General features: G+C 38.6%; 1 protein-coding gene and 1 non-coding gene across 7 annotated transcripts in view; one reads left to right on the forward strand and one right to left on the reverse strand.

Annotated features, from left to right (window-relative positions):
• Positions 1-26796, reverse strand: part of NEK10 (NIMA related kinase 10) — a 228195-nt gene that overhangs the window by 74734 nt on the left and 126665 nt on the right. For all 6 annotated transcript variants that reach the window (XM_044252584.1, XM_044252587.1, XM_044252586.1 and 3 more), the window contains exons 24-26: positions 13726-13855; positions 13116-13186; positions 1297-1510 (exon numbers count right to left, since the gene is read on the reverse strand). In XM_044252584.1, the coding sequence (XP_044108519.1) occupies positions 1297-1510; positions 13116-13186; positions 13726-13855 (415 nt within the window). The remainder of the gene's footprint in view (positions 1-1296; positions 1511-13115; positions 13187-13725; positions 13856-26796) is intronic.
• On the forward strand, positions 18172-18275 carry LOC122911014. Its single transcript, XR_006385357.1, has one exon. It is a non-coding gene; the product is annotated as a U6 spliceosomal RNA (small nuclear RNA).

The raw sequence follows: 26796 nt of genomic DNA on the forward strand, positions 1-26796 counted from the left end.
AGGTGGTAAAATAACAAGAAAAGTGAGCTTTAACTGGCTGTATATAAGATTTAACTGTGTTCAGCAAGAGCTATAACTCCAAGTTATATGCCCCTAAACATAAACCAAGGCCTTAGATAATCACCAAGTATTGTTCTGTGAAATTACAGTTGGGCTCAGCAAGGCAATAAAGATGAGTCCCCCCCCCTCCCCAAAAAAGAAAACTACACTGAATCTTCAACTTCCAGATTCCAAGAATGTCAGGACAAGCACAACACACAGTAGTGCTTTCCTTTTAATAGAAACGAGTTTGATGGGAAGTTGTTATCCAAGAAATCGGAGAAAAGGAGGGAGGCAAGGAGGATGGAAGGGAGGGAGGGAGGATAGAAGGAAGGAAGGAAGGAAAAGAAACTACAGCTGTCTCTTCTTTAAAATGAACTCTTCATATTATTTTCCCAGCTGAGGTAGAATAAGTCTTTCGGGTCCTGGAAAGGAATTTGATGACCAAGTACCTTGATTAAGAATGGGTGTTATGACCCTATTTCCATTTCCTTGGATCCCATGCCCAAGAGGGAAGAAAAGAATATGTACCAGGTTGAAGGGTCCCTGACTAGATCCCTACTTGGGGGAGCCCAGAGTATGAGCAAAGAATGGATCATGGGTCATGATACAACAAAAGCACATGGGGAAAATAAGAGACAGCAACAAGAGCATCACTGACATGGTCACTTACATAGGTGGATATTTGTAGCTTTACCCTTTTTCAAGCTCTGCTTAGAAATAAACTTAAATATCAAAATAATTTAAAGGTTATTGGCAAGAAAAATTGAAGGACATATTCTTATTTGAAGCATGGCAGCATTATTACCACCACAAATAGTAATAAAAACAACTAGACTAAAACGAAAAAATGTTAAGGCAATTATTATTTCCTTCTCTGAATTAACACATAACATTTTCATCCATATTCCCCAAATCAGATTTCTGAAGAAATAAAATCTATGTATTTACTGCTATCTACACAAAGAGCATAACGTAAACTTAACAGAATTGCGAAGGGATCTATTTGATGCTGCCAGTTTTGCAATATACAATAAATGAGGGGTGGCTCACTGGAAAGCCATTTATATTGACTTTAATTTTAATTATAAGCTCTAGAAAGGAATGCAAATATGGAACTATATAATGGTGAAATACTGCATGTAGCAATTAATATTTTCCTAACTTAAGATAATCCTTCCTTAAGACAAGCCTGAACCACTGCAGGTGACCTTATAATGGAGTACTTCATGAAGACACTGACAGCTGTGCACTTACATGACATAACAGAGCCAGCTCATGGTGACATGTGACAGCATTCCGGTTGGCTTCCATAAAGTACCTCTGTGTACGCTTCCGTTCCCGTTCCAGCTTCTTCTCCAAAGCCAGCTGGGATGTAGACAAATTGTCTAAATACTTCATCATGACATCTGATATCATCGAGCTGACTTCTACAATATCTGGGCGGGCTTCTGCATCAGGAGTGAGGCACCTACGAGAGGACAAGCTGATTACAGCACTCTGGTCAATGTCAGGACCAGGCCATGGGTGTGGAAGATCAAGGTTAAACCCCCCACTGTGTGTCCACCATGGTGTTCACACCCAAAACTCCTGGGATAAGATGGACATCAAGCATAGCTTGGAATCCAAGACGTCTCAAAAAGTATTTGGAAAGTTTGGGAAGCAGAGGGAGGCAGCACTGTTCTCTTTGCAGCTGGGATATCAGGCAAGGGCTACTGGCTGAGCATGAAGCCAAGCCGCTCCTCAGATCTCAGGACAGGTGGATATAGTCATCTTCTCCCATGTGAACTCGTGATTTTCTATAATCACTGCCAAGCCATTGGTCAGTGAGACAAAAAGGGATCCCAAGAATGTAGGCCTGATACACCAAATGGAAGGTAGGTTCCTAGAGAGTCACAACTCGTTGGCCTTTTCTAGCTGGATAGCAGCAATATCAACCCAACTTGATTAGTATGTGTCTTACAAAACCTGAGTCATAAAAATAAAATGCAATGCAGTTACTTAAATGTTTAAGATGTTTGTAATAATTTTTTAAAGTAACTAATTGGACACGTTTCGTGCTAATATTTTCTGTGATTTGGAGGCAGGAAATGGCAATCAGCTTACTAGAGGGAACATTATTTATCGTCCAGGTAAATACTAATAGAAAGCTATTCTAGACACAATGGGATCAATTATCAAGATCATTGTTAGCATGTTTTAAGTACTTCAGGCATTTGCTATAATATTTTGCCTATTTCTAAAATTTATTATTTTTTTTTAGATTTTACTTATTTGAAAGAGCAAGAGCTCACCCATGAGAGAATGAGAGAAAGAGAGCGCATGTGCACAAGTGGAGGAGGGGAGCAGAGGGAAAAAGAAGCAGACTCCTCACTAAGCAGAGAGTTGCACACAGGACTTGACTCCAGGACCCCGGGATCGTGACCTGAGCTGAAGACAGATGCTTAACCAGCAGAGCCACCCAGGAACAGCGATATTTTGTTTATTTTTCAAATTCAAAATCTCTAACTTCACTGAAGTCATGTTGCTTCTTAATGAACTTGAACTTATTTGGACTTTGAAAAAAAGATCTAATTTTCACTTTTTGTATTTGACTTAGTGACCTATAGTTCACACAACTTTCACCTACACTGACGTCTCCAGGAAAGATTTGAGAACTATTCACCACAGAAGTCAAAATAAGACTCTAACTTGTTAATTTGCTGATTACTCTTTGCTTTTTACTTGATTATGAGTAAAATATACATATCTTAGACATTATCATCTCATGCTTAATCTTTATGTTATTTCTCTCTAAGGCAGTGGGCTTGCACTATGGTTATGAGAAGTACTTACCCATCTGCTGAATTCATATTTAATGAAGTTCAGTCTATGCATTTATAACAAGGAAAGACAAGGCCAGCTACATAATTTTGGAGGTGCCCAGTAGAAAATAAAGTGTGGGGCTCCATCCCAGAGTGAGGAAGTCAATCTCCCCTCCCATAGACCAGTGTCCTAAATCATGGTAGACAGGAGCCTCCCAAGTGATTGCAAACTCCATGCCATCATGATGCTCCTGGTACCTGGACTGGAGGTGGGCAAGAGGCCCCACTAAGCCCCCACTGAGTGCACCCTGGTGCTACCAGCCTGGTTAAAGATGGCTTCCTTTTTGCTTCACCTCAAGATTCAGCAGGGTACATACTGCACCCTGATTCTCTCCTTGTCTGCATTTACAAACCCATAGGGGAGGACAATAAAGATGGAACACAGGCCTTCCCTGGTGACAGACCCAATCACCATACCAGTGAGAGAATAGTAGCAATGATGGAACAGGGTCAGGGAGATGGAACTGGAGGCCAGGCAGGGGCCACGGGGCCAGGAGCAGATGGTTGAGAATCTATGTCAGAGAGGTAAGAAGTTGAAGAGACTTCACAGTAACTGAGACTTCCAAGCTCCAAACATACATGCTTCTTGTATCATCAGACTTCATTTCCAAAACACAAAATATAAGAATTTCATGACTTTGAAATACAGAATCCTAACCCCTAAGCACATGACTGTTTTGAGTATGGGAGCCCTGAGCATTGGTCATATCACGTGAAGCTGAACGTCTGTGCCAGTGACATATTTGTATTCAAATTTATTATTTTAGTTCACAATCATGAAAGAAGCTAAAATGTTGAATTTCACCTTCTAATTAAATGGGTTTCTTCATCTACCCTCACTTAATTAGCAAAAGTAATTAAAGCTGATAAAAATGGTTGGTTGACCTAGCGTTGGTTATGACTGCCATGGGAGGGGGGAAAAAAAAACCACAACCAGCATCTAAGCCTTTCATTAGTGCAATGGACTAAAGTCTTAGTCTGCAGATATTTAAACTGATTAAAGATAATATTAGCATTTGCCAATAATATCTGCCCTTTTCCAGATCCCTTCCCTATCTGCTTGCCAAAAATCTACTTTTTTCCAAGCCTCCATTAGGAAGACTAATCAACCTCAAATGACTTATCAAATGACTTATCAACCCTTTTTTGTATATCCTCATTACATTTAAGTCCTTAAACTACTATAATATTGTATTGCAATGATCCATTTCACCACTAGAAACCAGAATTTCTTGAGAGGACAGACATATGTCCCCTTCACCGTGATTCTTCAACATGTGAAATGGACTCTGTGTCCTATAGGTACTCAGCAAATGAATGAATGAATGAATGAATGAACTTAGGCTAACATCTAAGAATTTATCTGTCCCATGGGGGGGTGCCTGGGTGGCTCAGTGGGTTAAAGCCTCTGCCTTCAGCTCGGGTCATGATCTCAGGATCCTGGGATCAAGCCCTACATCAGGCTCTCTGCTCAGCGGGGAGCCTGCTTCCCTTCCTCTCTCTGCCTGCCTCTCTGTCTACTTGTGATCTCTGTCTGTCAAATGGGTAAATAAAATCTTTTAAAAAAAAAGAATTTATCTGTCCCAAAAGATACACCCCAAATATTTGGCCACAAACTTTTCCAGGAACATCTCTTTCCATAAGTTCTAATTTAGCCTCAATTCTCTGAAATACATCCCTGCTTAGATATTTCAGAGAAATTCCTTTTTTTTTTAAAGGTTTTATTTATGTATTTGACAGAGAGAGACACAGCAAGAGAGGGAACACAGCAGGTGGAATGGGAGAGGGACAAGCAGGCTCCCCTCAACAGCAGGAAGCCCAGCATGGGGCTAGATCCCAGGACCTGGGATCATGACATGAGCCAAAGGCAGACGTTTAACGACTGAGCCCCCCAGGCACCCCAAGCAAATACTAACAGATCTTAGAAGAGAAAAAAACAATACAGTAATAGTGGAGGGCTTCAGCACCCTATCAGCAATGGATAGGTCACCCAGACAAAAAATCATCAAAGAAACACTGGAATTAACAACACTTCAAAACAAATGAACTGATGTGTGTATATATATATATATATATATATATATACACACACACATACACACACATACATCTCAAACATTCTATCTATATCTATCTATATCTATCTATCTATCTCTATCTATATATATAAAACATTCTATCCAATAGCAGCAGAATACACATTTTTCTTAAGCACACATGGAATATTTTCCAGAAGAGATCACATGAGAGTCCATGAAACTAATTTCAGCAAATTTAAGAAGACTGACATCATACCAACTATCTTCTCTACTACAATGATGTGAAATTAGAAATCAACAAAAGGAAAGTAAGAAGAGTTTAAATTTGTGGAAACTAAACAATGCATTTCTAAATAGCCTATGGGTCAAAGAAAAAATCAATAGGGAAGTAAAGAATTCCTTGAAACAAATAAAAAATGGAAAATGTAACATATCAAACTTTGTGGGCTGCAGCAAAAGCTATTCTGAGAGCCTATAGCAATAAACACATATATTCAGAAATTAGAAAGATCTCAAATAAACAACCTAACTTTAGACCTCAAGGAACTAGAAAGAGAGAAACAAATTAAACTCAAAATTAGGAGAGAGAAGGAAATAATAACAGGGTATAAATAAATTAAGTAAATTAAGTAAAGTCCAGAAAAGCAATAGGAAGAATCAATGAACTAAAAGCTGGTGCTTTGAAAAAACAAATGGACAAATCTTTAGATAAGCTAAGGAAAAAGAGAGAAGACTCAAATTTAGAAATGAAAAAGGAGGCATCACAGCTGATACTACAAAAATATAGACAAGAAATGGATAAAATTCTAGAAACACACAATCTACCAAGACTGAATCAGGAAAAATAGAAAATTTGGACACACCAATCGTGACTCAAGAGATTGAGTCAGTAGAACTCTCAACACAGGACACTCCAAGGCCAGAGAGCTTCACTGGTGAATTCTACCAAACATTTAAAGATGAATTAACACCAGTCCTCACAAGACTCTTTAAAAATATTGAGGAGAAGGGAACACTTCCAAACTCATTTACAAAACCAGCATTGTCTTGATACCAAAACCAGATAAAGACACCACGAGAAGAGAAAATTACAAACAAATAGTCCTGATGAATATAGATGCAAAATTCTCAACCAAATATTAGGAAACAAAATTCAAGAATGCATTAAAAGGATTAAGCACTATGACCAAGTGGGATTTATCCCTGGGCTATAGGAGGAGTCAACACACACAAACGTAATTTGTCACATCAGTAAAATGAGAGATTAAAACTATATGATCATCTAGGGGCGCCTGGGTGGCTCAGTGGGTTGGGCCGTTGCCTTCGGCTCAGGTCGTGATCTCGGGATCCTGGGATCGAGTCCCGTGTCGGGCTCTCTGCTCAGCGGGGAGCCTGCTTCCTCCTCTCTCTCTCTGCCTGCCTCTCTGCCTGCTTGTGATCTCTCTCTGTCAAATAATAAATAAAATCTTAAAAAAAAAGATATAAAAAAAACTATATGATCATCCCAATACATACAGAAAAAATATTTGACAAAATACAAAATCCCTTTATGATTAAAAAAAAAAAGAAAACCCTTTACAGATTGGGTTAGAAGGAACATATCTCAACATGAAAAAGTCCAAATATGACAAACCCACAGGTCACATTATACTGAATGGAGAAAAATTGAAAGTGTTTCCTCTGAGATCACAAGCAAGGCAAGGTTCCCTACTCTCATCATTCCTATTTAGTATAGAATTGGAAAAGTCTTAACTAGAGCGAAACAAAGAAATAAGGATCTCTCAAAGGATCTCTCTGTAGATCTCAAAGGATCTACAGACTTAACGCAATTCCCATAAAAATACCAAAGACAGTCTTCACAGAAATAGTAGAAACAATCCCAATATTTGTGTGGAACCACAAAGGACCCTGAATAGCCAAAGCAATCCTGAGAAAAAAAGACTAAAGCTGGAGGTAGCACACTTCCTGATTTTAAACTATACTACAAAACCATACTAATAAAAACACTACGGTACTGGCACAAAAGCAGATCCATAGACCAATGGAAGGGCATAGAGGGCCCAAAACTAAATCCCAGCATATCCAGTCAATGAATATTTGACAATGAAACCAAGAACAACCACTGGGGGAAAGACAAGTCTCTTCAACAAACAGGGCTGGGAAAACTGAAGTATATGCAAAACAAAGCAAGTGGCCTCTGTCTCACACCACCCACAAAAATTAACTCAAAATCCATCAGAGACTTAAACCTAAGACTTGATATCATAAAACTCTTGGCTCAGTGGGTTAAACCCTCTGCTTTCCGCTCGGGTCGTAATCTCAGGGTCCTGGGATCCAGCCCCCCATCCAGCTCTCTGCTCGGTGGAAAGCCTGCTTCCCCACCCGCCCCTCTGCCTGCCTCTCTGCCTACTTGTGATCTCTGTCAAGTAAATTTAAAAAAAAAAAAATCTTGAAAGAAGAAAGGGGAGGAAGGAGCTTCCTGATATTGGTCTTGGCAATGAGTTTTTGAACGTGATGCCAAAAGCACAAACAACGAAAGAAAGAAACAACAAATGGGACTACATCAAACTCAAAAGCTTCGGCACAGCTTTTGCTACTCAGTTAACAAAATACAAACAGCAGCCTATGGAGCAGAGAAAATTTTTACAAACCACATATCAGAGAAGGGGTTACTATCCAAAACACATAAAGAACTAAACACAATTTAATAACACTTAAACAAATAATTTGATTAAAAATGGGCTAAACAAAATAGATATATAGATATTTTTCCAAAGGGGACTTCAAAATGGCCAAAAGGCACATGAAAAGATGCTCAACATCACTAATCATCAAGATGATGCAAACAGGGGCACATAAGTGGCTGCTGGTTAAGTAGCTGACTCTTGTTCTTGGCTCAGGTCATGATGTCACGGTCACGAGATCAAGCCCTGCGTTGGTCTCAGCACTCTGCGTGGAGTTTGCCTCAGATACTCTCTCCCTCTCTCTTGAGCCCGCTCTCTCTCTCAAATAAATAAATCTTAAAAAAAAAAAAAAAAGATGCAAGTAAAACCCACGATGAACTATCACCTTACACCTGTTAGGATGGCTATCATCAAAAGGAAAAGAGATAACAGATGATCGTGAAGATATAGTGAAAAGGGGATATACACACATTGCTGGTGAGAATGTAAACTGGTCCAACCACTATGAAAACCAATACAGAGATTCCTTTTAAATATTAAAAAATAGATCTACCATATGACCCAGCAATTCTGCTTCTGGGATACACCCAACAGCAAAGAAAACAGAATTTCAATGAGGTATCTGCATTCCCATGTTTATCGCAGCATTATACACAATAGCCAAGATATGGAAACCCAAATACCCATTCTCATATGAATGAATAAAAAAGAGGTGGCACATATATACAAGGGGATATTACCAGCCAGGAGAAAGGAAGATAGATTCCCATTTTTGACAACATACATGGAACTCCAGCACATTGTGTTAAGTGAGGTAAGTCAGAGAAAGACAAGTACTGTATGACAACACTTATATGGAATCTAGAAAAATCAGACCTATAAAAAAAAATAGAAAACAAATCGTGGTTACCAGGACATGAGCATTGGGGGGATAAGAATGATGGTGTCTAAGGGTACAAACTTGTAATGAGTCGTAAACAAACAATGGAAATCTAATGCACTGAATAATTAATACAGCCAATGATATTGTAATATAATTATGTAATGTGATGAATATTGCTTCATTGGCAATCATATTACAATATATAAATATATCGAAGTGAAACACTGTACACCATAAATTTACAAAATGGAACATGTTAAATCTACTTTGGGGAAATTTTTTTAAAAAGAGAAAACCAAAGAACTGAAGGTTGGGTGAAAAATGTAAAGATCCACTTGTCCTTAGAACTAGCCGAAAACATTAACTGTGCTAGTCATCGTAACTGCCTCTGAAACAAAGCACAAGACGGCTTCTGCAACCAGGCACAGATAAAGAGATGTAAGGCAATTGGAAGATTTTGTGCATAAAAGGAAATGTTCTTCTCTTTTAGAAAGTAAACAGGCAATATTCTCTGAACAGGGTACTGGAAGGTAAAAATAGTAATGCTGGTACTGGGCAGAGCAACAAAATGGATTTATTTTCTGCCCCCAGACTCTTCAGGGTTGCTAAGTTATTCTCCCAGTGTAAAAGCCTGCTAGGAAAGAAAAGTTCCAGTGACAGAATGTGCTGATACACCACATGAACAAGCAAGAAAAAGGAAAGATTGCATGTGAGACATACAACTGCATGCGCTCTACTCAAGACAGGGTGTAGAAGGTGAAAATGAGAAGATGGAAAAGCAGAACAAGCAAGAAGATCATGTAACTGGAAACACCAGGTGTGAAATTAAAAATGAGTCTCGTGAACTTGCCCATCGATGGCTGTCTTGCATTTCAAAGGCTCTATCATGTTACCGTTTTGCTGAGTCATAAATGACCATTAAAACTACTTTTGCCTTTATGTATTCCTTGCATTGATTTTCTGAAGAAAACAGGAAACTAAGAAAATAGAAGATTAAATTTGCTTCTTTATTCTTTTGGAAATTAATTTTTAAAGATCAAAAATCCAAAGCAAATTAAATATGTAATTGCATAAAATTCATGACTGAATTTTATTTTATGTCAAATTTTCTAAAGATAAAACTTTGTGATGTGAACCCAGACAATGAGTCTTGAATAACCTTAAGTGAAAACCACATCTGCTATAGAATGCATAGTCATCTTCATGTATAATCAGTTATAAAATTAAAATAAAATTGTTAGTTCTTACTTATGGCATCTTAGTTATTTCGAACTGAAAGTGTCCTTACAGGGGCGCCTCGGTGGCTCAGTTGGTTAAGCGTCTGCCTTCGGCTCAGGTCATGATCCCAGGGTCTTGGAATTGAGCCCCACGTTGAATTCCCTGCTAAGTGGGGAGTCTGCTTCTCCCTCTTCCTCTGCCACTCCCTACTCCAAACCCTGCTCATTATCACTCTCTCTTGTGCTCTCTCTCAAATAAATAAAATCTTTTAAAAAAAAAAAGGCATTCTAACAAATATTTAATCTAAAGTCCCCTAATAATGATCATTCATACTCTTAAACTTTCTGGTGATAGGGAACTCATTATCCACCCAGCAGTGTGCCTCACTTGGGTATCTACAATTCTGACACACACTTCTAATGACAAACTGACCTGAGCCTCCTTGGAACTCCACTCCATGGTCTTGGCTCCGTTTTCTCAAGTTCCAAAGAATAAACCCAATTGTAATAAACCCAATTGTAATAAGCCCATTGCACATTTTCAGTGTCATTCCATTTTCATGCTTGTACCCCCAAACTTGTTAACTCAACTGCCAAGCCACCATGGAAACAGCTCCACTTCTCTCCATCAACAATACCACCACTCCAGTCAGAGCTGCCATCATGTCTTGGTGGACAGCTGGACCTGCTTTGCATCCTTCCCCCATTCCCTGCTGTCTATTGTCCACAAAGCAGCGAGGATGATCTTTGTTACAGAAGAAATTTTCTCTATATCCCACCTGTAAATAACCTTAAGTTTTCTCCTCAGTAATCATGAAAAAAATTCAAAATCCTCAAGGTGGCCTATCAGACCCAGTCAATCTGGCCCCATCAGCCTCCCCAGGCCCTAATCATTTTAATTATTCTCTCCCTGACTTAAATGCTACATCTTCAATTTCTTTTAGTTCCTCAAACTAATAAGCTCTATGCTGGTCTATGAAATGCTTCCTCTACTCTTTACTATTTGAGGATTAATGGTTGTTCAGGTCTCAGATTATAGGCTCTTTCTTCACAGAAAATTCCTCAAGTCCCTAGACTAGGCCAAGTCCTTCTGGAATCACTCATTGCTCACTCCTTTTACCATTCTTCATCCAGTTTATCATAATTTAATTTACATATTTAATTCCATAAATAGTAACACTACTGTTATTAGTAATAATATCTAATTTTATTGAGGGTTCGCTAAGTGCTGGGTACCAGACTAAAAGCACTGAAAGCATTATCTTATTTAATCTTCAGAACAACCCCGTGAGTGGTTACTATTGCTACCCGTACAACACAGATGAGAAAAGGGGATACGTGGAAGAGTAGGGATTAAAATCCAGCTGATTCCAGAATCTCCTGATGTTCTTAACTTTTCCATGTCATATTGGTACCTGACTCCTCCACCAACTTGTTAGCCCCAGGCACATGGATACCAACTGTCAGGGAGTCTGTCAGAAGCAAATTAAGGTCCTGTTTGCCCAGTGCCACAAAATCAAAATAATGTCTCTGTATATTTTCACTGTGCCCACCCCTCCCCTACTCTTTGTGGTGCTCAAATACCTATGAAAAGAAGAAACTGAATGAGTAAATCTGGTATTCTTGTCTTGACATCTCTGGAGACTTCTTGAATTTTTGAGTCACTCTCCAGAAAACAAATAGCAGAGAACAGGTCCAAATCGTGGAGAGGAGCAATTTAAATACATTTGTTTGGATTCATTAGCAACAGGGCATGATCTAATATATGCAGAATTCAGATTATTCAAAAAGGGGTTTCAGCTCATTTCTCCTAATATTAACAATAACAGCTGCCAGTATTATTTAAGATTTACCATTCAACAAGCTTTATGCTAAGTGATTTTCACAGTTACCTTGTATAATTATTACACCAGTGTAACTGGATGAGGGAATAGAGAGATGCAGAAAGAAGGGTCAAATGTTTGCTCAAAATCTGCAGTTAGTGCAACTCAGCCCTGGCTGGGCCTAGGCTCCTTAGAACTGTAGGACAGCATAGTTCTGGGCAAGGAAAGATTCAAGATATAACTCTACAAACTGTGAGGAGTACCTATTAATGCAAAACGATGAGCTGGGAGGAGAAAGTGAAGGGAATAGATCTCTTACATTCCATCAGAGATAGTGCTAAGTGCCAGGATAGATACAGAACCAAATTTATAGGGAAATGGCAGGAGAATGGATAGGTATTCTATCTGGGTGACTCTGGGATTTCTATAATAATGATTTGACTCAGCTCTGTGGGGCAGGGAAGTAATCTTGAGCTAACTTAAAAGCATGTGTTGACATAGAAATAACAATCAGTTGGAAAACAAGTCATTTATTCATACAACCAGTATTTGTTAAGGGTTGATCTTGTCCCAGGCACTGCTCTGGGCACTGGAAGAACTATGAACCAGATTGGAAAAGTCTCTACTCTTGTAGAGTTTTCCTTCTGGTGGGGACAAGACAGGCAATAAAGAAATATGTCTGCATATGCACACACACACACGCATGCACACACACACACGTTTCTAACATGTTGGGAGATGGGTGCTGCAAGCTTTAGAAAGCAGGCAAGGGGGCAAAAAAGTGGAGAGGCTGTGGGAGCATCAGAATGGGCTCCCTGATGATGGTAAATAACAGCAGAGACACAAAGGAAGTGGGGGCCTGTGCCATGCATGTACCAGAGGGAAGAGAAGTCAGAGAAAAGGGAGGAGAAGGATAAAGGGCCAGAGGCAGGCACATGCCAGGACTCACATGGAGCTCCCTGTGGCTGGCAGTGAGGGAGCAGAAGGAAAGTGAGAGAGAAGGGTGACAAGTCAGCTGGGACAAGCCCTGTGAGGTCAGAATTTTATGAATGCAATAGGAAATGACTTTTATTAAACTCCTACTATATTGATGGCTGGAGCACTTCTATCTGACTTTCTTTGGAAAATTATTATACAACATAACATTACCAATTTAAAAATAGACATGAAAAAGTGGTTGCAATTTTATCATCTAACATGGTCTTCTTTAGTCTAATGTCCCTGTCTAGTCTTTTCCAACATTCATGCATGTATTTACAGTTTTTATCATAGTTACAACAGCTCTACATCCTGTTTGCTTCTTATCATCTTTGTTTTACAGGTTGATACAAAGCCTTCTGAAGAATCATTCTAATGGCTGCATATTTCAAGTGCATATACCACTTCCTCTTGGACATACTTCACTGGCTTCCAGATGGTCACCATTACTGGTGATGCACAAATATTTTTCTAGGTTTGGATTATTTGGGAGCCCTTCCTCTTCATGAATATTTACACAGTAAATTTGTAGAGATGGGAAGTATTTCTTGATAGTCCCTATGGGTTTGAAATGGTGAGAATGATTACCTGCTGATGGTATCTGTCACTTTCTCAGAGTAGATGCCTTCTGGCACCGGTTCATACACTGCCTCCACTATCTGCAAAACAGACAGACCAGCGTGATGGACGTAAAGAGGCCATTAGTATGTACAATACTTGGCCACCACATGAAAGCTACTCAATGAGCATTATAACCATGCACAAATTTTAATCAGAAACAAAAACATCCTAACAAATAAAAAATTAACATCAATTAAGCAGCTCTTGAGCACAGATTGTATTCTTCAAACTGAGTTAAAGTTAGCCTCAGATCCCCAATAAATGAGTGTAGGATAATATCAAGTGCTGATTGCAGGCAGTCCAAACCACAATTAAAAATAAAAGACCAAAAGTAATTTGATATATTTATTTGTATAATTTTCTATGATAAATGAAGACAATTATAGGGGGAATGCGCCATAGTACATGATGTATATTTAGAAGAAAGGGGAAAAAATGAACTGGATCATGTGGCCAATAAAACAATGTGCCTGCTTTTAATTGACGGTTTTATAAAAATCACAAATGTTCTGTTTAGAAAGAAAAGGAATGGCATTTTTAGCAACACAAGACCCTTTTGTCTCCCAACAGTGCTTACTTTTGTAGCCAGGGAGAGCATGTTGGTGCTATAGAAGGGGGGATTCAGAGTTGCCATCTGATAAAGGATGCAGCCAGCCGCCCAGACATCAGCCTTCTCCCCATACGGCTCACTCTTCAGTACCTCAGGGCTGAATTAAAACAAGGGTGTTAATAGATACTGAAAAAGGGAGAAGAAATACGCACAGAAAAAGAGTCCAATTTTTAAGCAATACTTGGAGATATGAGAAAAAAGAACTGAAACTCTTCCTCGCTGATTCAAGTAAACTTATTATAGAAAGTATCTTTGAATTCTCCCAGACTCAGATGAATCAAGAAGCACAATCATGCAATTCCATTTTAAGCATTAAATATCAATGTACCATATAAATATTGCCCATTAAATTTCCAAGGAAGTTTTTATTTCCAAAACAATTACCCTCTGTGGTAGATGGAATTGTTGGTCCCAGTTCTTTACCATTCTGGAGATTTTGTGCATCTTACTCTTACAATGACCTCTTGGTGAGCAGTATGCATTATCCACACCTGCTTCTGTTTTAGTTTTGTGTTGCTTTGGCCAATGGAATATGGAAATGTCAGTGAACCAGACCAGAGCCTTTGTCATAACAAATATTGAGCACTTTCATTTGTCCTTCTAGGAGATTCTGTCCATTACCAAGAGAAGACAGATCCCAGTGACTGCTATCCCACCAGCTTGGGTCCAGCAGAAGATACATGAAACAGATCTAACCCAGATGATGCATAGATCTACAGCCTGAAGAAGACCTAGACCTGTGAGTCTGACAATAAATGTTTATTGTTGAATGCCACCAAAATTTTTGTGACTTGTTAATCAGCATTATTATGGGAAAAACTGACTGATACAGTCCCCTCTCCTTTGCTACTCAACTATAGCATATAAGGCAGGAAGAAGACCAAATCTAAATATGTTGCAGAAAATGATAACATCCATCAGGTTCATGTCTTCTGAAATTCCCTTTCCAATCTGGGCATGGAAGCTGTCAGCTTTTAAATAAACTTAAGCCATTAGAATTTATGGATTTGACATTTTTTGTTATTTGTTTGTTTTTTTTTAATGTGGAGGCAAGTGAAGTTCCCTTGGATATTTTGGAGTAACATAAGTTTCCTCTATCATATTTGTAGAATGAAACTCGGTCAAGGGTCGAAGGCTTTTAATACCCATACATCCTAAATTAAATAGTTTAGCAGTTCATTCTATGATGTATTTAGGACTATGCTCAGCCCTCTACATAAAGAGAGGAGGGATTAAGAGTTAACTTTGATGGTGGATTAAGGTATAAAGAAACTGACAAACTGATATTAGAGCAGTTAGTGTAGACATCATCAATGGTGACTATCAGGAATAATCAAGGAGTTGCTCTTTTTATGAGACTATGAATTCCTGATTTTAGATTTACGTTACATGCTTGCAGAGGAAAAGTATGATTTCTAGGTCTCTCAGCTGAGCATTTTCATTTTTGGTATTTTGAGTTCAGTAATATGGCAATGGGGGAATTGGGAATGAAATCTCCAGAGCTCTGCTTTTTTTAACTGTATAAAAAAGTATCTCCTGTTGTCACCTGGTCAACTGTTCACATTCAAAAAATGCCTTAACAAAAAATAATGTCCTCTACAGAAAAAAAAAAAAATGTCTTTGTTTCCCCACAGGCAAATTTCTCAGGTTTTAATCTACAGAGAACTCAGAGGATTTGTTTCACATTTCCAAAAGCTCATGAAGCAGATGCTATGAGCGTTCTACCCATTTCCCCTCAGACCCTTTTTCCATTTCCTGTTCCTGGTATGCTTTCACTCTCAACAGCCAGCAACTGTATTTCTTTGGAGGAGAGCCTTCATTTCTTCTGAAAAAATAATTACTCCGCCTGGGGGAAAACACTTGTAACAACAGAGTTTACTCAGTCGATTGTTCTCATCACTTCACCTCCTCCTCCTTCTCAGTGGAGACCACAAACTCCTCTTATTCCCACAGGTATGCCTCTTTGCACTGTGGCTTTGCAACTCCCATCCAGTACTGGAGTCTATTTCTCTACACGTTGAATCCAGACTTGATATGACTTGCTTTGGCCAAGAAGATACCAACAAAAGTGGTACAAGGAGAGACTTAAACTTACTCTTTGGGGCTTTTTCTTCCTTCCTGCTCTTGAAAACCCTATGAACACAACCAGGTGACTCAGGCCAAGTCTGCCTGCTGGATGATGATAATATATGACCAATTACCTCCACCACCAGAACATATAGACAGTTAACCATAAGACATGTGAGTGAAGCCATTGGAAACCAGGTGACCGCAATGCATACTGAGCTCACCCAATACACTGATCAGCAATACTCAATGGGACCAGCCCAATTCGCCAACACACAGTGTATTGATTTAAAAAAAAAAAAAAAAGTTTATTGTATTAAGCCACTGAGTTTTGAGGCAGTTTGCCAAAGCTAAGTGATATAATAGCTTTCATCAGATTTTCAAAGCTGTGCACGAGTCCCTGAAAAAAGACCAAGAATTACTTCTCTGAAAAATAATAAGAAAGGGAAATTAAAGACAAACAACGCAGTTGCCAACTAGCATTTTTCTTCCAGGATAAACTTCAACTATCCTCTCAGGTAAGAATTACATAATTAAAACCAAAAGCAATGACAAACAGAATACAGAGTCTGATGTCTAGAAGCCACAACAAAATGTTCTGTTACGGTTGGAATTGTGTCCCCCCAAAATTCGTATGTTGAAGTCCCCATCCCACTACTTCAGAATGTGACCGTATTTTAAAGTAATTTGGTATGAGATGATTAAGTTGAGAAGATGCCACTGTGATGGGCCATAATCCAATATGACTAGTGTCCTTGCGAGAAGAGGAAGACACACCATTAGTGTGCACGTACAGAAGAACAACCATGTGAAGAAGCAACAAGAGAGTGGAATCTGGGCCTCCAAGGAGACTAAACTGGCCTACACTTTGATCTTGGACTTCCAGCCTTCGGAAGTGTGAGAAAAGAAATTTAAGCCACCGCCACTGGTCTGTGGTATTTTTGTTATGGCAGCCTTAGGAAACTAGTGCAGGTTCTATGAGAAAACCTACTTGTGTTTTTTAACCTTCAAAAGAACCCAGACTTTGGGAAATATGACTAAAGTCACTAATTCAACCACAACTTACAGATATCATATAAGTTTTTTGGCGGTTATCATTTAGAAAACACTTGAAAAATAATTTGTTGTCTTTCCAATTTCCCTGCTTAAGGTGAACCCATCCACATTTATAAAAATACAGAGATTTATAGCTAGCAATGCTTCATTTAAAGGAAAGAAGTTAAGTAGTATACACACACAATTTAAAATGGGTTTTCTTTTTTCCAAACAAGAACATTATTCTGTATTTTAAAAATGGTTATTCCTATGTGATCCAGTCATCCAAAATCTTTTAGTGACAAAATAAAACATAACTTAGGTGATACTAAACAAAAATAGGGGTTTTTTTGGCCGAGGTTAAAATATTTGCAATTAAGTGTGTAAAAATTACATCCATTGTCAGTTGTACAAAAGTATTTATTTTTATTATTGCTGACCTAATATATAACATGGTATTGTATCTAATATAAAACATGTATTTTAGACTTAAAATTTCTTAAAAGCAGATCCCAAGTATTCTCATCATATACACAAAGAGGTAACTATGTAATTGAATTTAAATAAAATAAAATTTTTAAAAAGAGGTAACTATGTGAGGTGATGGATATGTTACTTATCTTGATTGTGGTAATTATTTCACAATGTGTAAGTACACTGAAACATCACATTTTCCACCTTAACTGTATACAGTTTTTAACTGTTAATAATCCTTCAACAGAGCTGGAAAAAATTTTAAGTGAACCTAGGGGTAGTAAAGAGTTAAGTGGATGGTAAGGAACAATGTGTATTTATTATAAATATTTTAATAGATAAGTAAACATAACTCATAATCAGCAGCCTTTGAGATGGGGGTGACACTAAACACGACCTTTGCTTTACAAAGTCATAAATTATTGATAGTGAAAATAATGCAGAAGAAAGATGAGGTTGGAAGGATGCTTAATTTAATTTTTTAAAAAGATAAACTTTTGTTTAGATATTAAAATTCTACCACTAAACCTTCACTGATATATAAACAATTAAGTTGCTAATGGTCAAGTATTCTTATTTACTAAGTGAGTAAAACAAGAAAAACAGTGGACCTTGATGTCTTTTAAACATTTTAAAACATGAATATTTTGATAACTTTTAAGTAATTTAACAATATGATGATTTATGTACGTTTGGAGGGGGATCTTTTTTCCTTTAAACAGACCAAAGTTAATGAAACTAGATAACAGAGGAAACAAAAGGTTTTCGTATATAGGTAAGTATATTCTTCTTTCCTACAACTGTCATATTATCATGTTTGTTAAGGTTTTGATTATTGGGCTCACTCCAGCCTGTGTACTAAAATTAGAATGATGGAGTGAAGATTAGCCTGACATCTGCACAAGGATGACATGCAAATTTGTGAAGCATTCCATGCTTTGGAAGCAGTAAGATGATAGGAAAAAGGTACTGTACATTAGGACTATCCTTTAGTCAACAAAGTTGTTTCCTCTAGGGGTAAAGAGTAAAAATTCTGATCCTGCTATATATCTATTCTGGAATCAGCAGTTAGCAAAAGCCAGATTTCTCACTGTTGGAGAAGGACTCTACAGATAAGCGAGGAAAAAAGTGATTAGATGTACTCTACCGGGAGTATTAAAATAAAATTGGAGACAACACACTGAACTCATGTTTAGCCATTATTGATAACTATGGTTGCATAGCACTGGGTGTGATGAAAAAATAATGAATAATGTTTTTCTGAAAATAAATAAATTGGAAAAAAAAAGAAATAATTTAGATAGCTGTATATACACAGGTTAGTACACACATACACATATATCTCCTTGCTCTGACAGCTGAAGAGGCCTGGAAATGACAACATCCCAGTAGCAACGAACACTCTTAGCACCAGATCTTGGTTGGTTATTTCTTTTCTTTTCTTCTTTTTTTTCTTTCTTTCTTTCTCTCTCTCAACACATGAGTGTTGGGAGGGACAGGCAGAGAGGGAGAGAGAGAATCTTAAGCAGGCTCCACACCCAGAGCAGAGCCTATCACAGGGCTCCATCTCACGACCCTGAGATCATGACCTGAGCTGAAATCAAGAGTCATATGCTTAACCAACTGAGCCACCCAGGTGCCCCCAATCTTGGTTTTTAACACCATTCTCTAATAAAAAGAATCAGGACTCCTTGGAGAAATGCCTGATTCTAGGACAGGGGTAGGATATATACACTAAATGAACATGGAGAATCTTGTATTGCCAGGAAGTTAGGGTTCAAAAGAAAAAAAAAAAAAAACTTCTAATGATGAGGTTATGTCAAAGGGACACAGAACAGAACCTAAAGCACTCCCAGTGACCAAACGTGTCACAATTTGAGCAGCAAAATAAATAGAATTGTCTATTAGTCAGTTTGAGGTACCATAACAAAAGACCAGAGATGGAATGTCTTAAGCAAGAATAAATTGTGAGAATTTATTTCTCACAATTCAGAAAGCTGGGAAGTCTAAGATCAAGGTACTAGCCAATTTTGTTCCCCAATAAGGGTCCTCTTCCTGGCCTGCAAATGGCCATCTTCCTGGTGTATCCTCACATAACTGGGAGGTGGAGGAAGGGCTGTGCTGGGGGTGACTGATATTCTTAGACCACCACCTCATGAAGGCCCCATCTTCCTGACCTCATCTAAACCAAGTACTTCAAGGCCTAACTCCAAACACCATCATAGGACCTTCAGAAAACTAGTTTTCACCTAAATCCAGGAGGCAAAATCTCAGAGAGACTAAGAGGAGACTGCTAATTTCAGAAGGCATTCCAGGGGGTTGAAGCAGAAGAGCAGGACAGAGGGGAAGGAATGGTAGTCAATGACAGCCAGTGGAGAAGAGACCCACTGGCATGGTCAGGGATAGTAGTGGCCTCATAGTAGTGGCCCAGCTAGGTCCTTAAGCCTAGTCTCTCCAGCTCTAGGCCACCCTCTCCACAACCACTAAAGTGACCTTCCCCTAACAGAAAGCTGATCCCTTCACCACTTCCAGGGAACAGATCGTGTTCTGCCATTGTCCTATGAGTCTCAATCATTAAAAAACCACAAAAACAAAAAATGTAAAATCCTTCCTTGACCCCAAATCCTCCTGTGAGTACCACTTTTTTCTTCAGTTCCAAGCAAAGTCTTTTGAAAGAGTAATTTCTGTTGGCCCTTGCACTTCCTCACCCACCATCCATCATTCAACCCAACTCTAGTCCAGCATCTGTTCCTATCTTGCCATTGGTGGGGCTTCCCCTTAGAGAACCAGTGGATTACTAACTGCCTCACTTGTTTTAGGTGACTTCCCATCAGTTTTTGACACTATTAACTAAAACTTACTTGTTGAGACATTATTTTCTTCATTTATTCAATAAACTGCTCCAGAGTACCAGGCACTGTTCTACCTGCTTAGAATACATCAACAAAAGCACTGGCCCTCATGGAGCTTGCCTTCCAGTAAGAAATAGGGAGCAGGGAAGATAAAAAGCACAACACAATGATTAAAAAGTAAATTATATTACATAGCATTTTAGTAGATGATAAGTGCTATAGAAAATGGAAAACCTGGATTAGAATAAAAGAGTCAGGAGTGGATGGGGGCAGGCAGGCTGCAATATTACAAAGGGTAGTCCCTTCCGTCCTCCCAGTTCCCATATAATGGCACTTTTTTCTTTCATCCAGGTGCTAAATGATGTTTTTCTTCTCACTCTTCACTCTCTCCTTGAATAATTTCTTTCACACCCAAGTCTTCCATTAAAACCATATGTGAACAATTTCCAGATCTAACCAACAGCCACAAGCCCCTCAGACACACATACCTCATCACACAGTAGCTCTGTACAAACCACCAATTCTTAGGATAAAGTCTTGGACTCTGAATGATTTGTCTATTTTACCAAGCAGTGCTGAGAACACAACCAACATCAATAACCCTCACATTTTCTGGAATTTATTTTTTTTTGGTGGGGGAGTGGGTGGCAGAGGGAGAGAGAGAGTCTGAAGCAGGCCCCACACCCATCACAGAGCCCTACATAAGCCTGATTTCAAAACCCTGAGATCATGACCCAAGCTGAAATCAGGAGTTGGCCACTTAACCAACTGAGCCACCCATGTGACCCTCTTGAATTTCAAGGGCTGTTTCTGAGGTGTAGCAAAAGGGCCAAGGTATCTCTGTGGAGAAAGGCCAGAGCTTCTGTACCAGGGAGATAGTTAGCGCCAGGGAGCCATCTTAAACCCTGGGGTCTGTTTTCTTCATAATTCCTGGTGGAATTATGTGACTATTTTTGTCCCAACATTATCTCCTGATGCAAACATGTCTTTTTATTTTTCTACTTCCATTTCTGCTTCCATTTGCGTGTCAAAGAATCCTTTGGTTTTTAAAGATGTGTGTGTGTGTGTGTATATCTATGTGTGTGTGAGAGAGAGACAGAGACAGAGAGACAGAGAGAGAGAGTACACACACGTGTGGGGGCATGGGAACTTTTTCTTGATCTGAGAAACTTGGGGCTGGCTACTCTGCATCGCACTGAATCTTTCCCATCTCAAGATCCAATGTTTCCACAGCATGTGCCACTTCATATTTATCCCCAGTTCCTGGTGTGTCCACCATTATCACACCAGTAATCCATAGATAAATTTAACCTGTCAAAGGCTAGTACTTGCCACAGAAGATAAACTTACAATACGTGACAAATGTGAGTTCATAAGAATGAGCTTATATATAGCACTAATGAGCAGAAATAAATTCTAGAGCTGAGGGAGATTCATTTGTTGAAAGGCATGTGAAACTAAGGAAGATATTAGAATTTTTAGAGAAATTGAAAAGCTATTATTGAAATGTATCTCATTGGCAAGATAATGATGTCGCATCTTAGAAGTGGTGTTGGGAGACATCGTAAAAGAAAATTTTGCCTAACAAATATTAGAAACTACTAATAAAAGAATCTTGAGTTGTTTAGGACACAGTTAAGGCTAAATGTTTAGAGATAAGTTTCTTGTATTGAAATAATTCACCCAATAATATTTGCTTCACTGGGTAAGGATAGAAAGGGATTTTTGCATCCCACTGCAATATATTAATTCCAAGTCTATTAAAAAAGTACATTTAGTTCTCAGGTTCTGGCCATCAAACTTTCATTTCCCTAGACTGCCTTAAAGAAGGAGGAGAAAAAGAATGAATTTATCATTGTTAAGTGAAAAAGAAACAAAAATGTAAATTTTAAAAGAATATAAACTATCTGTCTGGGAACACAAGATCCATTATTTGCTCACTGAAGAGGCAAAAGTCCCTATGAATTCGTGAGGACAAAAATCTGACCTGAAGTGATATAATTAAATGTATAGGCCAATAATTATAGTTTGTTGAGGCTGAAAAGCAAATTATGCTCTATCTTAGAATGATTCAATATAAAATGTTTAGCAATAATAGGATGGATAAAATGGATGTACCCACACAAGTGTGTGTGTGTGTGTGTGAGTGTGTGTGTGTGTACGTGCACGTTTATCATTGTTAGAGGTGGGTAAATGTTGCTGAGAAATAGCTCAAAAACCCATCACTATGGTGGGATGGGAATCAATGAGAATGAACGGAAATGAGGGAAGTTGGGCGAACCTAGAGGAAACAAGTGGCTAGGGGCATTTTCTGGAGGATGAGCAATGGGATACTCAGATGCTCAGTGAGATAAGCAGAGCTGAGCGAAAAGCACTCTAGGCAGAATGATGAATGCTTTTGCAAGATCCTTCCATGTTCTGATTTTTTTTTTTCTGTGAGACCCTGCTTATTAAGTCCCTGCAGGCATAGGTAGAATATGGTCTAGTCCCTCTAGAGCCACAGCAGTGGAAGGGCATTCTCATCAACCCAGTGTGTTTCCCACTTTACAAGGGTGAAGGGAGTGAGTTGAAGGGGACACAGAGACTGGGGGAGCTGCCACTAATGTGACAGCCAAAGAAACTGGGAGAAAAGGAATTCCACGGGATTGACTGGATGTGAGAAGGAGAATAAGAAAAGGGAAGACCCTTCATTTCCAGGCTTCTAAGTGTCTGGCTTGAATGACGGAGTGGGTATCAGTATCATTAACATAGATACAAGGGGAACAGGTGTGGGAGAAGAAACTAGAACAGTTTGGAATAGATTAGCTTATGCCTATGAGATCCACAGTTGAGGATAGCCAATGGGTAATATCATTTTGGTTATTAACAGTCACTTAAAGTCTTATCCTCAGAGGTTCTGAACTCTCATATCACAGAAATTTCTCCATTCATAGAAGCCTGCTGCCATTAAGCAGATAAACAGATTTGATACCTAAACAGTTCCAATAACGTTCTAAACACAGACTTCTTTCAGAGAGGAAAGAGAATTGGATGACACATTCAAGAACCACGGAATAATATACTATGCCTGAAGAAAACCTTTATCACAAATTTTAGGGCCCGCCTGATCCTATGCTGCATCTGGGATTGGCAGTTTTAGCCAATAAAAATCCAAGACAGTCAGTTAAGTGTGAACTACTAGAATAATGCAATATTTGGGACAATTTATACTAAAAAACACAATACCTGGGACACAAACTGAAAAACTCCTTGTTGTTTATCTGGAATTCAAATTTTATTTGGCATCCTGTATTTTATCTGGCAACCCTAGTTGGAATGTTATTTGTGTACTCTCTGTTGTTTCTGTTTAAGTCATCCTTCTTATAGAAAGGCATACCAAAAGCTATTTACATATTAAGTATGGTTTTCTTCACTTACTTTATAAAAATAATGAAAGCACTATATTTATATGGCATTTGGGACATTTCTCAAAAGTACCGCATTTCTCTCGTGTTACATGGAGACATGTATTAATGTGTCTTAACACCAATGAAATCAATGATTTGAAAGTTCTTTTAAAGTACAAAACACATATGAAATATGAAATATTAAATCCAGGCCCGATGAGTATATCTTATCTATAAATGATTTAGTTAAATAATAAATACACTGAACTATCATAATAGCCTCATTAGTTCCGAGATCAAGGTAGGCCAGGACTGGTTCCTAAATACCAAACCTTCTCATTGGGTCACCTGCCTCCTGTGGATTGGGTTCAGGGAGATACATGAATTAGGCCCCTAAGCAGCATTTTATAAGCTAGAATGGCAAGACACTCATTGGGTATCTTCATCAATATACTTTCCATGAACGAGCAATAATGACTCTTAAAACTGACCCATCATTTCACTGACTAATGCAATACTTCTTTAAGCCAGGGAAACATTTATATGGAATGTATCTAAAACTCAAGATAGTACAAAGACTAAATAGATTGATGCTGTCTTGTGCAAAATAGGAACTATGAATACCAGTGTGGCTGTCAATCTGCTTTTAACTGATGTGATGTTTTAACTGGAAATGAAAAGTCAAGTTAGACTCAATTTTCATTTCCCCACTAGGGTCAGCAGACACTGCCCAGGTAGCACAACTGATTTCAGATCATTTTATATGACACTGCAATTCACTGAAGCACAGAATCTGTTCATGTGACACTTATGTGCAAGTGTCAAGAAAAATCCTATATGCTGTACAAATGCAAAGTGCCATCATCATCATCATCATTCTTTATTATATAGGGAAATCGGGCACCTTTCATGAAGACTGTGTCAATAAGTTAGGGAAAAAACAGGCATCACAGCAGATGTGGTAGTGAAGATGGGACTGTCATATTTCTGAATCCTGAAGACAGATGTCTGACTGGACAACCAAACGACTATTTGACCTTTGGCCTGTTCAAGTCAAAGTCAAATAGGCCAAGAAATTTCACCTCTCTCAGTGAAAAAACTTGGTAGTGCTGACCATGCTGCCAGGCTACCTTTTCCACCAGGTCCAATTTGAGAAAAGTATGTGTGATCTCGAAACACTAGTGGCGGCCTACTCTTACCCCATTGGAGCTATGCCAGCCTCCCTCCAGATCTTTGCCCCTAGTTCATGGCAACACTTATCTAGCACGTTCATTCCCTTCACCACCAAGCAATGCCAGCCTTTAATACATAGATCAAGTTCTACCTATCACATGAAACTTTCTCTTACTGAGCCAGCAAACATGGATGGCCTAATACCAAACTGAAAAAGCACTATAGCCCATACTCTGCCCTAAACGTACTTTCATTAACTCAACAAATATGTATTGAACACCTACTACCTACCAGGCACTGTTGTAGATGTTGGGACATAGCAGTGAATGAAACACACCCAAAACCCCTGGCCTTACAACATTTATTTTACGCTAAGGGGGACAATGAATATATAAGTAAATAAATACAAATTTATTAGGTGCTATGAAGAATATAGATGTTATTTAAAAGTGAAAGTGTATTTCATGAGTTGGCATTGATGTGTGGCATCAAGCAGCTATTTGACCTTTGGAGGGTCTCAATTTTTTCATCTCTGTAAGAGAGATTTGTAAGCTCTATTCCTGTTTTGAAATGCTGCTTCATCAATTAAGGTTAAAAACATCTTAATGACAGATATACACACAGTTTTATAAGGAAGATTAAATTTGTTTTTCAGTATGACCTAAACATTGGAAATAGAGTCAACATTATGTTCAAAACTAGAGTGCTTGCTACTCAGAAACAAATCTGTGGGCAAATAATTTTTGATGATATATTACTTTTGCTACACTACTAAAACCTGTTTTTTATTTAAGATTTTTTTTTAAAGATTTTATTTATTTGTTTGATAGACAGAGATCACAAGTAGGCAGAGAGGCAGGCAGGGGGTAGGGGAAGCAGGCTCCCCGCTGAGCAGAGAACCTGATGTGGGGCTCGATCCCACCCAGGACCCTGACTGAGATCATGTCCTGAGCCAAAGGCAGAAGCTGAACCCACTGAGCCACCCACGTGCCCTGGATTTTTTTAATTCTAAAAGATAACTAGCACATATTTCAAAGTCACTTTTAAGAATCCATCGTTTAAAAAAAAAGTTTTTATTTATTTATTGGACAGTGTAGGGATACAGAACACAAGCAGGGGGAGTGGCAGGCAGAAGCAGGCTCCCAGGGGCCCCAAGAATTCATCCTTTTTAATTGTAGACGTGTTGGACTGAATCCTCACTGTATTTCCTCATAAAATGCTCAGCAAATAGATCCGAAATCTCTGATCTTATGTGACTGAAGAAGAAAACCAAACCATTCCTCTTTCATCTCTTAAACATAAGTTCTCTAACTCTGAATGAGTTACAAATGAAAAATCTTTGCCGTGGCCTTTGGCAGACTTTCCATGATTGATTTCACTTTGTCCCCCTGTTCTAGATAAGTGACTCATTTGCTAAACCCCAACAAAGAAAGCTATCAATAACAACAGAGTCACTGTGATTTGGGGAGTACAGAAAAGCCTCTTTCACCCACAGTACCTTCTCTGAGGCCAATGTCTGCGTCTCACAATTAGAGATCTCTTCTTTTGTATTAAACACAGGAGATGTTCCCAGGAAATTGATAAGGAGAAATGACAGAGGAGAGATGAAAACACAGGGCATCAATGGCCATAGTACTGATAAACTGGTTGACAGTGAGCTAAAGGCAACGGCCTGATAGATGGAGCTCAGGGCCACATGGGAAGCATCTCTATACTACAGTCCCTAGATTAGAGTATGAAATGAAAACAGAGTAGAAGAATATGGAAGGAAGAGATTCCAAAGAGAAAGGGAGACAGAACTAAGTCATGTTTTACGACAACTGCTCTTTGCTGACTGTAACTCTGATAGGACAAAATAAACTGTTTTCTTCATACATGGTTTTGCTGACATTCTGCTCTGCCATCATTGGTTATTGTCTCTATTAACCTGACTAAAATTAAGGCTTAAAATAAATAAATAAATAAAATAATAAATTAAAATAAAAGCAATTGTCCACTGGATAACTCCTAGATTTCTATGTAAAAGTTAAAGAATGAGGGTCCATTTTTAC

This window comes from Neovison vison, chromosome 6 (assembly GCF_020171115.1).
Source record: "Neovison vison isolate M4711 chromosome 6, ASM_NN_V1, whole genome shotgun sequence".
NCBI classification, from domain to species: Eukaryota; Metazoa; Chordata; class Mammalia; order Carnivora; family Mustelidae; genus Neogale; species Neogale vison.